The sequence below is a fragment of the Cyrtonyx montezumae genome, unplaced genomic scaffold (assembly GCF_038088225.1).
Source record: "Cyrtonyx montezumae isolate F1298 unplaced genomic scaffold, pur_monq_1.0 scaffold_19, whole genome shotgun sequence".
NCBI lineage: Eukaryota > Metazoa > Chordata > Aves > Galliformes > Odontophoridae > Cyrtonyx > Cyrtonyx montezumae.
The window spans coordinates 2,633,757-2,648,872 of record NW_027071925.1 but is presented as its reverse complement, the minus strand read 5'-3'; the positions used below and the strand labels follow the sequence as shown (position 1 = coordinate 2,648,872).

The window sequence follows — 15,116 nt, the reverse complement described above, 5'->3', positions numbered from 1 at the left end:
TGATTGATTTTAAAAACGTGCTTACTGATAATGAAATCTGAATGTAGGGATAGTTCAGCTTGTTTCCTGTTTGCCAAGACCTTGATCTCAGCGTTGTAGTGTTTACTGAGATCTGTACAGGCAGTGGAAGTAGAGATTTAGATGTGTCTATATGGCAGGTTTGTTTTCTTATTAAAATTCGGGGGAAATATTTTTTGCTTATGAAATGAGAGAGCAGCTCGTGAATATTTCGGGCCGTGTCATCTGTGTGGCCACACACTCTGCCTCTCTGTGCATTTTGTAATTCTCTTCAGGGCTTTTGTGCACCTGTTGAGCACACTTTATTACAAGAAAAAAAAAGGTGACAGTTTTGTGTCTATTTTGAGAGCAGAGCTTGACAGTTTCTCTTCCAATCATCCTGTTTTGTGCAGGACTTGTAAGCTTGCTTTGTATCTACCATATGTGTTGCTTTGTCAATATATGCTAAAGCGAGCACAGTAGAAGGATGTTGTCAGTTGAGATGTAAAAACACAGAGCAGCAATGGCCTATATTAATAAGAATAAATAAAACTAGTTGGATATTTTGGTTCCAGTCAGGGATTCTTCCGTGCGGCCCTTCAGAGATGCAGCCTTCCTTGTGCAGCCTGTCGCTGGCAGGTAGCAGGAGGTTGCATTTATGAGGTTGTCTTTGCACACAAGGCTGCACTAGTCTTTAGAGTTTTGATTTTTAGTTAAATTTTGGAATTGCTGGGGACTCTGCTGAAGTCACTTAGCATATAAATTGCTGAGAAGTGCGTGCCCTTACAGAGAACTGCCAGAGTTTTGGTGTTTTTTTTGGAGGAGGAGGCAGACATTGCTCAGAGACTTTCTCATTCCTGTTGGCAAAATGAAATTGCTGAAGGAAAACCATTTCTGTCGTTCCTGTGTGCTCTGCAGGGCAGGAGAGCAGCCCATGGGAAACGTGTTCAGAGGAACTGCTCCAGTTGTAGCTCTGCTGTTCGGCGATGGCAGAGCATGAGGTGTCAGGGGATGTCACTTCTTTCATTGGTGCTTTCACTTTTTGGTGCTGCGTTTGCTCTGTTGATTTAATACTGAGTGAAATCATAAAAGTCAGTGCTTATGCTTCCTGTTCATGGAGTTTATTGCAAATGTTTAAAATGTTTTAGATTTTAATGAGAATCAAAACCTTTTTGCCTCACTGCTTTTTATGATTTCTCATATGCAAAAATACTGCACAGGAGAAGATCTCTCTGAGTAGACAAAATACAAGCATATGGCAGAGATTTCAGGCAGGATGTGTTTCTCGTTTCAGATGAGTGTCTTAAAACGTGTGGTTGCTTATGTAGTTAAAATGGACTTCTGTGTTGGCAAATCTCACCCAAATACAGTACAAGCTAATAAATGAGTTAATCCTTTTTCCTTTGAGGAGGAGAGCCTGAGCTTCATCTGACAGGTTTCTTCCTGCAGTGATTTTAATGCTCATGGATGAGTTAGAATGGCTTGGAAAATAGGTTTTATAATGGAAACACTGACAGACCCTTAACTGTGGTCTGGAAGCTCTGATGGTAGGCTTCTCTGCAATAAGAGCTTTTTGATTAAATATAATGTGGTGATATACTGTATAACAAAATAGTAGGATCTTCTCTTTATGCTCAACAGTGCTGCAAATTCCTGCCCATCTAGCCCCCGTGGTGCAGGCTCTTCAGGGTACAAAATGAGTCGTGTCATCCCGTCTGACCTACATTTAATGGCTGACAACTCTCAGTCAGAAAATGACAAGGAGGCATCGGGTGGAGACAGCCCAAAGGTAAATGCTGCTTGAAATAAAACCTGTACGTTAAGTTTTAGGTGAATGCAGTACTTCTGAAATCTTGTTAGCCACAGTATAAGCATTAAGACAGCCCAACATTTCAGACATCAGAAATGAATTTCTGATTCCCTGTGATGAGGCATCATGTTTATTTTGATGCTCCTGTTCCCCCCTCACCTTCAGGGAGGGTCTGTGTGTACGTGTGTGTGTATATATGTGCGTGTTTGTAGGCATTCTTTACTGCTGTTTGTTTCTCCAGTTTTATGAGTGTTAGCTTACAATTTGCAAAACAGAAGAGCAAAGTTGTCTTAGTTTTTCCTGTTTGAATATTCTGGTTGTCCAGAAGTGCTTACGGCATTTGATTAATTGTTCTATAACTTCTCTTTCATAGGGGGATGTTTGTTTTTATTGATGTAGAATTTTCCCTTCCTTCTGCAGGACGACTCTAAGCCACCTTACTCCTATGCACAGTTAATAGTACAAGCAATTACAATGGCACCTGATAAGCAGCTTACACTAAATGGAATCTATACGCACATAACTAAAAACTACCCCTACTACAGGACAGCGGACAAGGGCTGGCAGGTAAGCTTGATTTTTAGAAGGTTTTTTCAGTTGAGAGTAGTGCTGGCTGTATACTTGGTCCTAAGACCCTAAAGGCCCTCTGTAAATAGATCTTCTCAAATCAGTGTGTGTTGAAATTTATTTTTTTTTCTGATTGACATCTCCAACAAAGTAGGCAGTTTGCATTATGTTGTCTTTGGAGCACTGCTCTATTTATGGAATAGTATTCTCTAAAGCTCTGGCAGCAACACATACAGACTTTTGGGGAAGAAAAGTGTAGCTAGAACTGTGGATTTAAGTATATGTATACTGTCTGGGAATGCAGTTATGTTCTGTGACTTAACATAGTGTGAACACGCATGTGGGTATGGTGGGATAAAATCAAGATTCCTAATGTTAGAGGTTCAGGTTTGTTTGGAGCGTACAGTACAGTGAAGGAGTACAGATTTCTGCTGTTCCCCTGCACTGTGTGCCCCGATGTATTTCTGCAGTTCTCCATTTGGGAACTTGGTTGTTTCTGTTCTGAGTTAGACCAAACCCCGTAGAAGTAATTTCTGCTCTCTTTTAATTCTCAAAGAGCCTCTCCTCAGCATTTGCCAGGATGACTAACGGAGTATGAATCAGTCTGGCACAGTCTTTCCAGATACACATAAGGGTTCAATGCCTTTGCTGCTGTTTTTAGTGTCAGTGAAGGACAGAGGAGCACAATTATCAGGACTGGCAAGTTTGCATATGTAGCATTCAGGCTGCACTGTCCATCACCAAGGATCGGTTTCGCAGTGCTGCTCTTGGCACAGTTGTGATCTGCAGCAGGGCCATGCTCTGAGCTTTCCAGGGCAATAACATTTTCAGGGACTGAAAGACTGTAAAAGTGAGGAAGCGTTCATGCTCTGCTTGCTGTACTTGTAGGAGACCAAAGAGTACACACCTTCTCAGTAGAGGAATAGATTTTAAACATGAATTACATACTGATTTGTCACTGAGTCTATATGGAAGTTGAGTCACTCTTAGGAGAATTCCAAGGCTATGGGGAACGTTGCTTCTCCAGGCTTTCTGTAGTGCTTTGACTAGTAAAGGACTTAACTCTTAGAGAGACCAGGGAGGGCCTGTAAGATTTTTTTTTTCCCTTTCTCAGTCAGTGAAGAATTCTGGTCGCAGAAATACAGCTATGTCTTAGCAATAGGGTTCTGCTTATAAGATGTTGGCATGCTTTTTGCCTCCTGTTGTGGACTCACTGTGTACTCAGTGCTTCCTTACGTGAGCAAGCCTCATTTAGTCACATGTGCACATACATTGTAACGCACAGAATTTGGCCTTAGGACAAAAATACTTCACTGAACCGAGGTGATGGGCACAGCAGAGCAGACGTGTTCCAGAATAAATAATTAGCACCTATTTCTACTGAAAAATGCAGACAAAAAGCAGCTGAGAATGAGATGGTGTAAAGTCGTTAGTCACATACACAGTGCTGGAACACTGACAGGGGCAGAGCAGCTCTGCTAGCTTTTAGTTAGCAGGTATTAGATGATAGCTAAGGTGACTTATCTGATTGATGCCTTAAAAAAATGTGAGGCTATATTTGAATATTGTTCAAACCAGACAGCACGTGCATGTGTGCAACGCCCAGATCCGATCCCTTAATGAGCAGCACTGTGGTATTTATATCCCTATTACATAAAACTCATTTTGTTGAGGACTTGAGGACTCCTCTTTGTGAGCTTATTTTAGCAGGTGCTTTTGGATCTACTTTTTTGTTCTAGCATATGGAGAAATAAATACAATTTATAAACATGTCCTTGGCATCTTTTCAGTTCTTTTTCAGTTTTTGGCAGGGAAAAGATTTCTGGTTTCATCAGTTTGTATTTAAGAAACAGTGCATGGTTATCACTTATTTCTTGTTAGGTTTTCTGAACTTAGCACCAGGGTCACATTTACATTTGATCTTGGCAATGTTAGGAGCATTTGTTAATGGAAAGCTTTTTCTCCATTCCTCCCTCTTCTCTCACAAGTTTTTCAGTACTTCCTCTGACACTTCTTCTAATTCAGTGACGTTGTTTAGAAAGATTTTGAGTTTATATAAGGGGAAAAAAGAAAAAAGGACATGCACAAAGGCAAGCAGAGATAGGTACACGTTGGAGTGTTAGCAGTTCTCTGCATCTCTTTGATCAGAGTTGTGTGAGTTGTAACACAAACACAGCCACGTGAGGATAAGGTAACGTGCAAACAAGGCTGGAGAGACAGGGACCTCACTGACGAGCTGTGTGAGGAGCTGCTGCCATTTGTTGTTTTGCTAGACATGCTAAGTCCTTGGCTGCTGTGCTGAGACAGGCTGGACTGTGGGTGAACTCCCAGCGATCTCACTCAGCTTGGAACTTGTGAAATTTAACCTTTTCCTTCTGTATTTTGGAACCGAAACAAAGCATAATCGTGTAAGATCAGTATCAGCACATCCTCTAGTTTGCTGGCCCTCAGTACAGTCTGCTGTTTTCCTGACACCTGGGGAAGGGTGGTGGATGAGGACGTGAGGGCTGCTATTTTTTTTGTTTTTTTTACACTGCATTGTGCTCAGATACCTGTAGTGTGCTAACTGTAAAGTCACCGTGTACCACGTTAACATATTGGGTTTTAATTGTTGGGAAGGATTTGAAAAATGCAAGAGTCCTTTCAGGTTGATGGCACTGCAGTGGCAGTGCTCTGACCCCTGCTGAAGTATGGAATAAAAATCTGAACCCCGAGTCTCCTGTAGTACACATTGCTGCAGTAGGCCACATTCTGACTTGAAAAAGTTATATGAATTCTACATATTTTTTTATGTTCCATAGAATTCAATACGTCACAATCTCTCTCTGAATCGTTATTTCATCAAAGTACCACGTTCCCAGGAAGAACCAGGCAAAGGCTCATTCTGGAGGATAGACCCTGCCTCTGAAAGCAAATTAATAGAGCAGGCTTTTAGGAAAAGGCGGCCTAGGGGAGTACCTTGCTTTAGAACCCCTCTGGGACCACTCTCTTCTAGGTAAGGAAAAACAGATGAACAAAAAGATTATGGCTGTTGTTTAATCTTCAGGCTGATACAGACTTGATAGCTGTGGGTACAGTCACGAGTTCAGTAATTTAATTCAATCCAGGCTCAGTGTTTGAATTCTGTATGATAAACTTTGCTAGGAGGCTGCCCCATACGCTAGGTTTGTTTTTATTGCTTGTGATAAAGAACTGACTCTGTATGCCTAACTAACTGTCAGATGTTAACGCAGGCAAGCCTTGCTGAACCTTTGTTGTGTTGCTCTTTTCTTTACAGAATTATGGTTTTAATTTCTAACTGCCATCTACAGAATTTTAAAATGGTTTACAAAGAAAATAGTCAACTACCAGCTCCCATTGTATCACACCTGGGAATGACAGCTGTGCATTTTAATTGGATAATGTTCAAGCAGAATTTGTGATGGGGAAATACATGGCTTTTAATAACTGCCTTTGTAACGTTACCTTTCTGGTGGTGCATTCCTTTTTGAGTTGCCCTATAGAGCGATGCGCTTACATCCTCCTCCACCAAAAGAAATGTTTGTATTTCACAGATGGTTTTAGGGGGTCTCCCTAGGAAGGCATCCAGCTTCCATTCCGTTCACTGCACCTGAAGTTTGCTTTTAAATTCTGTTCTTGTTTAACAGAAGCTTTTTCAAAACTGCTCTGGGTTGTAACTGTTGTTGCCAGAAGGCACAAAGTGCCCTCCTGTGGGCAGTGTGTGTTACAGTCTCTGTAGAGGAAGGTCGCTGTGTTTCACAGTTCAGAAGTTAAAACACATCAGCTGCTGCTTTCGTTTTTGAATACAGAAGTGCCCCAGCCTCTCCTAATCACTCTGGAGTGTTGTCTGCACACTCCAGTGGAGTCCAGACCCCCGAGAGTCTGTCCAGGGAAGGATCTCCAGTCCCCATGGAACCCGAGCCCAGTGCTATCCAGCCAAAACTAGCAGTAATACAAGAAGCACGATTTGCACAGAGTGCCCCAGGTGAGGACCCCAAAATAAGCGTCCGGGGGTTGGAGGTGGGAGGGGGCTGGCATGGCAGCACTGCCAGGACTGCACGTAAACAGAAACAGCAAAGCAGAAAGGATTTAATGTTAACATTTAGAGCATGCGTTGAATAGCATGCCGTGTTCCAGGTAAGTGCTGGTTGCAGACCCACAGGAGTGTTACCTGTGGGTTCCAGGAGCCTCGAGAGCTCTGTTAGTAATCTGTGCTTCCGTGCTGCCTTGCAGTCGGTGTGGCTTTGTTTGGAATGTGCTCCTCCTGCTTTAGAGGAAAAAAACCAGAGACCCAACCTAACTGCATTACAGAAATCAGCAGATGTCCTGCACACATCTGTGGTCGTGTCATCCGTTTGATGCTGGACATAAAACAAGGCTAAAGACACGAGGCACAGATCTGCATGATAGGAGTTTTCTTTAAAAAAAGTGGGGGGTGGGGGAGGGGTGTAAGGTGAGATGGAGTAAGGACTGTGTTTAATTTAATTAATTAATTCAACTCTTTGCCATCCACCTTCTCAGCCCTCAGCAGAGACCAGCTGGGAGCTGTGCCTCTGCAGGAGCCTTCCACGCAGTGCTGATGCACACATCAGTTCCCATCTGTGGAAGGGAAACTGAATGGATGTCAGACATAGCTGTGGTGGAGCAGGGGTGTGGTGGTGGTGGGAGCTGTTGCCCAATGGTGTGCAGCTCTTACTGAGCTAATGAGGCCTTGCCTGGAATATGTGGCTTGGAGTGGTCATGTGTCTGCTTTTGGCAGATAGGAGCAAAGGAGGTCGTTAATGCTCTGAAGCTTTAGCAGTAAGTTTAATAGAATGACTCATTTAAATGAAATAATTAAGCAGCTTGATTTTTGTCTCTTCCTCGCTAGGATCACCTCTCTCTAGCCAACCAGTTCTAATTACTGTACAACGGCAGCTACCACAAACTATTAAACCCGTCACCTACACTGTTGCAACGCCTGTGACAACATCAACATCCCAGCAGCCTGTAGTTCAGACAGTTCATGTTGTTCACCAGATACCAGCTGTGTCTGTCACAAACGTGACTGGATTAGCACCAGCAAACACTTACACTGTAGCTGGACAGGCAGTGGTCACGCAAGCTGCAATGGTAACCCAGCCCAAGGTAGAACCTCAAGAGAATGGAGACCACAAGGAAGTAAAAGGTGAGACCCTGTGGGTCAGCTGCTGTCGTAGCTGCTTCAGTGGGTTATTGTTCAAAAACTGTTTCTGTGCTAAAGTCCAAGATTTGCATCATAATTTCTCAGTAGCTTGGTGCTCATAATATAACAGTATGCATCCTCTGAGGGCTGACAGTAAATGTAAAGGTTTTTTTAATGCTTTCTGTTTATTCACCTGTGCTTTCTCATGTGTTTTTCAGTTAAAGTGGAGCCTATACCTGCTATTAGTCATGCTGCAATCGGAGCTGCTAGTCGTATCATTCAGACATCTCAGACTACACCTTTACAGACAGTCACTATAGTGCAACAAGCACCTCTAGGTCAACACCAGCTACCAATAAAAACTGTAACGCAGAACGGAACGCACATAGTACCTATCACCACTGCAATCCAAGGGCAGGGCACTGCTGGTGAGTATTGTGCTGGGCTGTTCTGTAAATGCCAGAACCTCAGAGTGGCCAGTGCTGAATTTTTTCCTCGCATGTTCTCTTGTATTTTGTAGTTGTTCTGAAAACATAAGTTGTACAAAAAACTCTTCCTTACAGCTCTGTGTGAGATTGTTCTCTCTCTTGGTAGGAGCTCGTGCTTTTCATTGGTGATAACCTGAGAGCTGTTTGTTCACTCTGTGGTCCCTGTGGGGATGTACCTGTGGTGACAGCCCACCCTCTCTCGTCATCAGGAGTTGGACTCAGTGATGTTCGTGGGTCCCTTCCAACCCGGAATGTTCTGTGATTAAACCCACTGGCTTTTTGGACTGTCAGTTTTTTCCTTCTGTTTGTGCTGAAGCAGGGCACTGACCCTGACAAGATTTCTGTAAGATGCTGAGGTGCTGCTGCGTGCTGTGTGTGTGGGGGCAGTGGCACTTCTTCACAGTTGTCATTACTCAGGCTTTTTCATAATTTACAGTTAGATTCAATTTCAGTTTGGTTTGCAGATGAACATTGTTTGTTTCAACAGTTTCACTTGGATACGTTATCTGATGCTGCAGTATCTTCTTGTCATAAGTTACACTCCTGGAAATGGATCTGACATAGCCCCAAACTTTTCATGACATGTATTTCTGTAAAATCTTACTAATGGAGTGAATTATTTGTTACATATCCTTCTTTCTCTCTTCCACTTCTGACTCTGGATTTCCTACTGAAGTGTAGTGCTTCATTTCAGCACAGGTAGAGCACAGGCAGTTACTGTCAGACTGAATACAGTCAGAATTGAGCCAAGAGTCACATGAAGTATTTTGCAGTTTGTTCTGCAGGTACACAGTGGGTGCAGACCCGTGGGTTATCTGCAGTGGTGCTTGCAGGTATTCACTAGAATAATTTACTGAGAGCAAATCAGCAAATAAGAATTCCTTGAGTGCTGATGTTCCCATTCCTCTAATGGAATTGTGTAGGATTCTCAGCGAAGCAGTGATGCCAGAGATGAGGAGTTGGTGTGTAGAAAGCAGGTCAGCTGATGGTGTTTGGATAAGCTTCCATGAAATGCAGTGAACAAGTGAATGTATAATCAGCACTTTGTATGCTTTGCCAAGACATTTGAATAGTCAGATGAATGGAGTCGAAGTTGAGAAAGGAACTCTTGACAGAGGGAGAGTCTTTGGATGTCTCAGAAGCCTGCAGGGACTGTGCTTGCCTGGTAATGGTGACTGCTGTGCTGTAGTATGTTTTAAGCACTTCCATTTCTGTTGATCTGATTCATTTGTTCACTTTGGTCAGATTGTAATTCCTTGAACCTTCTCGCTAAGCACTCTTTGTTTTCCTTGCATTGTGAGTGATGAACTGTCTCACAGAGAGGAAGTGATGCTTGAGTTATCTGCATCTCCTGGCTGTGTGCTCTGCACTCTTCTGTTGAGTAACTCGTGGCCAGCAGTGACTGTGAGCTGGTGGTGGTCCCCTTCCTGGAGCACTGCACTGTGTGTAGGCAGGAGCTGCAGGTCACAGGCACGGCCGCGTGCTCCTTCAAGGGGGTTTTAAATTCCCAGATCTGTCACAGATATCTCCTAGATTGGTTTTAAACCATTCCATCTCTCTCTGTTTTCAGTTCCCCAATGACAAAATTGAGATACTTTCCCTTTTTCCCACCCGTGTCCATATCTGTGTGATTGGTGAGTGGTGGAGAGCAACGGCTTCCAGGTTTGTGCCGAGGTGAAGCGGTTGGAGCTGAAGCTGACGTGGGCTGGCTGATCCCATGCCTGGTTGCTTTCAGCGTCCCCTGTTTCAACAAGGATGAGGTGCTGAAGTGTTCTGTCTTTTTGCAGCTGCTGCAAGTCCTTTGCATATGCTGGCAACCCATGCGTCCGCGTCGGCATCGCTGCCAACGAAGCGCCAGAACGGAGACCAGTCTGAACAGCAGGAACTGAAACGTGTCAAAACAGAGGATGGAGAGAGCATAGTCATAGCTGTTAACGTGGACACCCCGACTGTGGCCGTGAGCGATAAAGGCAGCCAGAACTAGAAACTTAGAGTTTGCTTTCTTTCTTTCTTTCTTTCTTTTTTTTTTTTTAACAAACAAACAAAAAAAAACCAACAAGAAACTCCATGGTGCCAAAAGGAGACACTTAAATACAACACCTAAAATCTTGGAACATGTTCTCACGCAGTGGGGAGAGGGGCCCTGTGATCAGACTTCAACGTTCAGCACTGAAAAATAAACCAACACAGGTGGCCTTAAAACTCGGTAACTTAAAGTCAAACTGCAAAACATGTTGTTCCAGAGGCTGTGACCCCGCCCCTCCCCGCCACCGAGAACTGTGTGCGCTGAGGAGTACAGTGCTGGGGAGGGCTGCAGCTTTAAAAAAGTCTTGATCAGATTATTTGGAGGACTGAGGATCTCAGTGTGACGGCAGCGTGGTGAGCGCCTCGTGTGAACTGCTTTCAGACGATTGTATATTCCTCAAAGGGAACAGAGGCAAGGAGCCATTTCCTACATCTTGGCAGCTAGCCTTTCACAACGACCTACCCGACGCAGTTGTTGGTAGATATGCAGTATTTTGTTGTTCACATGTGGAATTAGAAATTTTTGAGGTGTATTTTCATTTCTCTGCGAAACGATGGGGTCTTTGACATTTCAAATCACTCCATTTCTACTCCGGAAACTTTGGAATCACACAATACTTTTCATGTGAAATTTTGTTTGGTAAAAAACTGAATGTAGGGTTTTTTTAACCGACGGAATGATTTACTTTCGTCTGTCCTCTTAAAGTTCAGATAAAGCTACTTTATTACATCTGCAAATTTTCATATTTTAGCAGTTGCCTGATAAATTTAATCAAATTTTATTACCATGTGTAGTGATCAAATGCTTCTTTGGGCTTGCATGTAACTGATTAGAAATTACGATGTAAATGAGCCGTTAACTGACGTAAAGAACTGCTATGAATTTGACCAGAGCTGCACTTATCTGTTTCTCTCTCTGCTACCTTTTGCTGTTTGTTATTTTGTGTTGACTTTGACTGTCCCTGGCATATTTTTCCAGTCTAAAGTAAAACGAGAGTCTCGCTTAATATTGTGTATGTTTAAGATAACAGACTGTTCTTCATTTAGAAAAGATGAAATTCTTTATCACGAGTCCTTTTAAAAAGAGAGTTAAAATTATCTTGTCAGAGGTCTATTGGATATTTTTAAGCTGAAGCACCCATCTGTAGCAGTGAATCCGACCGTTTCTCCGTGCCGCTTGGGATGCCGTTGGCTGGCTGGGGGTCTCCACGCGGGGTCGCTGCTGTGCTTTTCTAACAGCGGCTCCGTATGATCACAATAAAAAAGACTTCGGTGTGTGTTCTGCAGTTGAACGTTTTGAGACGTACCGCTCATTTCTCACGTCAGTTGTGGTAACAGATTCCACGTGGAGAGGCGCGTGAGGGCTGAGGCGCTGCTCGGCCCGGCCCCCACCTCTGTCACTTCGTCAGATGCATTATTTATATTTCCTTTCCCGCTGCGAAGGGAAAAGCGTGTTACTGTGTTATCTCGATGGACCGAACAGTTGGGAGTGGTTTACTGAGGCAGCTTTTGGAACTATTTACCTAAAGACCAAATACGAGAAATCTGTGCACGTTCTGTGTTCATCACAAAATGGAGCTGTTACGATGTCTCTGCAGATAATACATATTAAAAAGCTATTAAAAAACCAACAGCAACAGAGCTCTACACAGTTTATAACAGGCGTTTAAAAAAGAGAAAGCATAACCTGAAAACAAAAAAGCATTTCTGTAAGATTGCAAAGGTTTTCTTTAGAGGTTTTAAAAAATAAAAAAGTAAAGTTTTAACATACTTTTTTTAAGAAAAAAAAAGATCCAGTACTAGTAATTTAATTTGGTGTTGAATGAATTGATTAGAATGTGGTTTATTTTCAGAAGTGAGAATCTGTTCACGGCTAGGGCTAGGTGAATAATAGTGTATAAGATTTTTTTAAATAAAATTAAATTTTATTCAGCAAATTAACCAAGTTGGAGTGACTCAGCACGTGTGTTCAGGTCCGTGCGTGCCCCGCGGAGCTGAGGGCTGTGGGAGCGCAGGGACACTGCTGTGCTGTGCGTGCATTTCTCTGCTTCCCCCATCGCAGCTGCCGCTGCCGCTGATGCTTCTGACCTGAGCCGTGCGCTCCGGGCTTTCTTCTGCAGATGGAAAACGTCTTGAGATGGTTCTTGCTTACGGGATCTGGGATTGCTGTCCCCGGTGCAGTTCACTTTCAGTTGTGCAGTGCACGGAGTGCTTTCCTCCCGTGCTCCTTCCTGGCAGCAGCTCGGTGTCCCTGTGGAAGCTTGTGTGGAAAATGGCTGAGTGTGTGCAAACGCCGTACAGTGTTCCAGCCAGAATTTAAGGACAGCTTTAACAAAGCAAACAGATTTAACCCGACTTAATTTTCTTCAGAGCTGCCCGATTTTCATTGCCTGTCGTTGGGTTTGCCACTAGGTGTAAAAGATTCCTGAATCTGATCCATTCTCACCGTGTCCAGTTGCTTTCCTCCCTTTTTAATACCAAGTTGGGATTCCAATACACAGAAGCCCCACGCGTGCGTTTAATTCCGGTGACAGATGTTTGTCTGCACTGTGCGGTGGTTGCGTGGCGCAGCTCGTGGCCTTTCCCCGCTCTGCTTGTGGTGCAGCTGTGTGTGCTGTGGCCCTGGTTTGCAGGCAGCACCACGTGGGGTGGGGAAGGATCCTGCACACCCTGGGCAGTAAGTACCGAGCTGTGCGAGCGGAACTTCAGGTGACCGTCCGTGTGAGGATGTGTGTTGTAACTGATCCCATTTCCCAAAGGTGAGTTAGAGATGTTGGGAATCACAACGTGGCTCGTGGTTTATAGTGTCCATGTCGTAGCTGTGAGATACATAAAACAGCATTTCCACATTATTGAGTGCTGTCTTAACTCCGTCGTTTAATGTCCCGACTGCGGATCTGCAATTGTATGGCACAGAAAGAACGAGGCCTTCCTTTACGATGGCTGAGGGCTGCTCAGCTTCCTGAAACAATTCTGTTTTGCTTTAAAGTCTGACACAAAATGAATTGGTAAAGAGAGCATCTGAAGTTGGTGAGTGCAGGGGTTGCTTTACCCATCGGGTTCTTCTCATCTTTGTGGAGTTTTCTCCCTCAGTGAATATCCAAGCCTGACTTTCGTGTCTGTTTTCCCCTTCCTTTCCCTGTTTTACTCTGTGCTACGTTTGAGGCTGATGTTGGGTACGTAGCCCAGGAGCAGCAGTCGCTTTGGGGTTGGACTTTGGTGATTCGGTGCACACGGCCATAAGTCCAACTAGATGAGTGAGTGCTGGCTGTGGTCCTCATGGTGACGCCTTCCTGAGAGCCTTGGAAATGCTGGGCAGAAGTGGAGGTTGGGTCACAGCGCAGTGGTGCGGGGCCTGGGGTATTTGAAGCTGAAAGGGCGTAACTTATTCCTTTCAGAAAAAGAATGGGCGGTTGTGTGATCCCCACAGGATGTCCTGCAGATGAGAGTGGAGTCGTTGCCTCGTTTAAATTAATGCGGTCTGAGGAGAAGAAAGAAAGAAGCGGTGGTAAAACCGAGGCATGGAAATGGCGCCGTGAGGAGGCAGCAGTCACTCACGTGGTGGTAGAAGCAGACTCCTGAAGGACCCCTTACTCTGCTGCCTTTGTGTTTCAGTCCTTCGGCCCTACACGCACAGCCTCGAGCCCGGCTCTGCTGATTTCTGCTTCAGTGTGGATGTCTGAAGGCTCTGAAGGAAAACTCTGTGGCTTCTGCTGCCAAATGCTTGGAATGACCTCTGAATTCACTGCAATGGTTAATGTCATTTTCCTTTCAGGACTGGGACTTGGGACACGGGCAGTAAGGAGAGACAAGAAAACTGGGGAGAGGGTGTTGGGTTATGTGTACATAACAACGAACAGAAACTAACGCTCTGGTTCCTCACATTCCTATTCCTGGCAGAAATACACTGCTTCTCAGCAATAGTGGTAACCTCAGACCTGCAGTACAAAACGTGCACCTTCCTCCCAGCTGCCAACCACGGCCGCGCTTCCCTCACAGCTCCCGCTGGGCACGTTGTGTCCCGCAGCCTCGAGGCAGCTGAGCTGACAGGAATAGATGCTATTGCATCTCTGGACAGTAAGAGTCACCTTCAGCTAACATCTATCATTTCAAAACATGTAATCCTCTTCTGTCACATAGAACAGACTTGGGGTGGTTTCCCTCACTCATGGGGCAGCTGTTTGCTTCCTGTGCTCTGCTGCGCTCCTCCACGTCCTGCCAGCCCAGGAGCACCGTGCTGGGATGTGGGGGAGCACTGCTGAGTGTCAGCACGACCAGCTGTGCAGTGCCATAAATAAATCCAGGGTGGAGAGGTGTCGTTCCTGGAGCACTGCAGAGGAATGCTGATAGGTGTTGCTCTTACTGCAGTCGTTTTTGGTAAAAATTACGTACGTCGTGCTGTACTCACGGAAGTAATGCGGTGACGCGTGGGCTGGGCACCCTGCAGGGAGCACTGGTTTTCACCTTGATTTCAGTCGCTGTGAAGCCGCCTGTGTACCCCACGGCTCTGCACTGTGGCATGGCACGGCGTCCTCAGCCACGTGCTCAGGATCCCAGCAGGACGTCAGCGTTCGGGTGCGAGTGGCATCACAGCACAACAGGGAATGTTTCACATGTTTGGAAGAGCTTTAATTGTCCAGGCAATCTGCTCGTGGTCTCTCTGGTCACTGCTGCAGGTTGGTTTCATGGAAGGGCAGGGAGATGGTGCTTCAGTACTGGACGATGAGGTGCAAAACCTTCAGAGCTCCGAGTTTCAGTTGAAATGTTTCCCTGCTCTGAGTGCAGCTGACTGGATCACAGTTGCAGCAGGAAGGATCACTCTTAGAGAACAGTTTCTGGTAGCTCCAGGGAGGCTGCAGTCTGTGTGCTCCATGGCCTTTGCTCACAGGCCCCAGGCAGCACAAATCACTCCATCCTCCTCTGCTCCCTCAGATGACTTCCCCCTGAAGCACGTGGCAGGAGCAGCTTGGGCTGTGCTCGTGATTACAGCAAAATTAGTCACTTTTATTTAAAAGAAATAACATATTACAAATAAGTGTGCAAAACGATTTGTGATTAAATACAC

General features: G+C 44.8%; 2 protein-coding genes across 2 annotated transcripts in view; one reads left to right on the top strand and one right to left on the bottom strand.

The window, feature by feature from the left end:
• Window positions 1-11,157, top strand: part of FOXK2 (forkhead box K2) — a 39,380-nt gene extending 28,223 nt beyond the window's left edge. The window contains exons 3-9 of the mRNA XM_065735164.1: window positions 1,639-1,786; window positions 2,228-2,374; window positions 5,176-5,369; window positions 6,184-6,359; window positions 7,245-7,541; window positions 7,757-7,966; window positions 9,814-11,157. Of these exons, the coding sequence (XP_065591236.1) occupies window positions 1,639-1,786; window positions 2,228-2,374; window positions 5,176-5,369; window positions 6,184-6,359; window positions 7,245-7,541; window positions 7,757-7,966; window positions 9,814-10,010 (1,369 nt within the window). The 3' untranslated portion in view covers window positions 10,011-11,157. The remainder of the gene's footprint in view (window positions 1-1,638; window positions 1,787-2,227; window positions 2,375-5,175; window positions 5,370-6,183; window positions 6,360-7,244; window positions 7,542-7,756; window positions 7,967-9,813) is intronic.
• The window catches only part of RAB40B (RAB40B, member RAS oncogene family), a 133,311-nt gene that overhangs the window by 82,742 nt on the left and 35,453 nt on the right, over window positions 1-15,116 (bottom strand). The window lies entirely within an intron of this gene.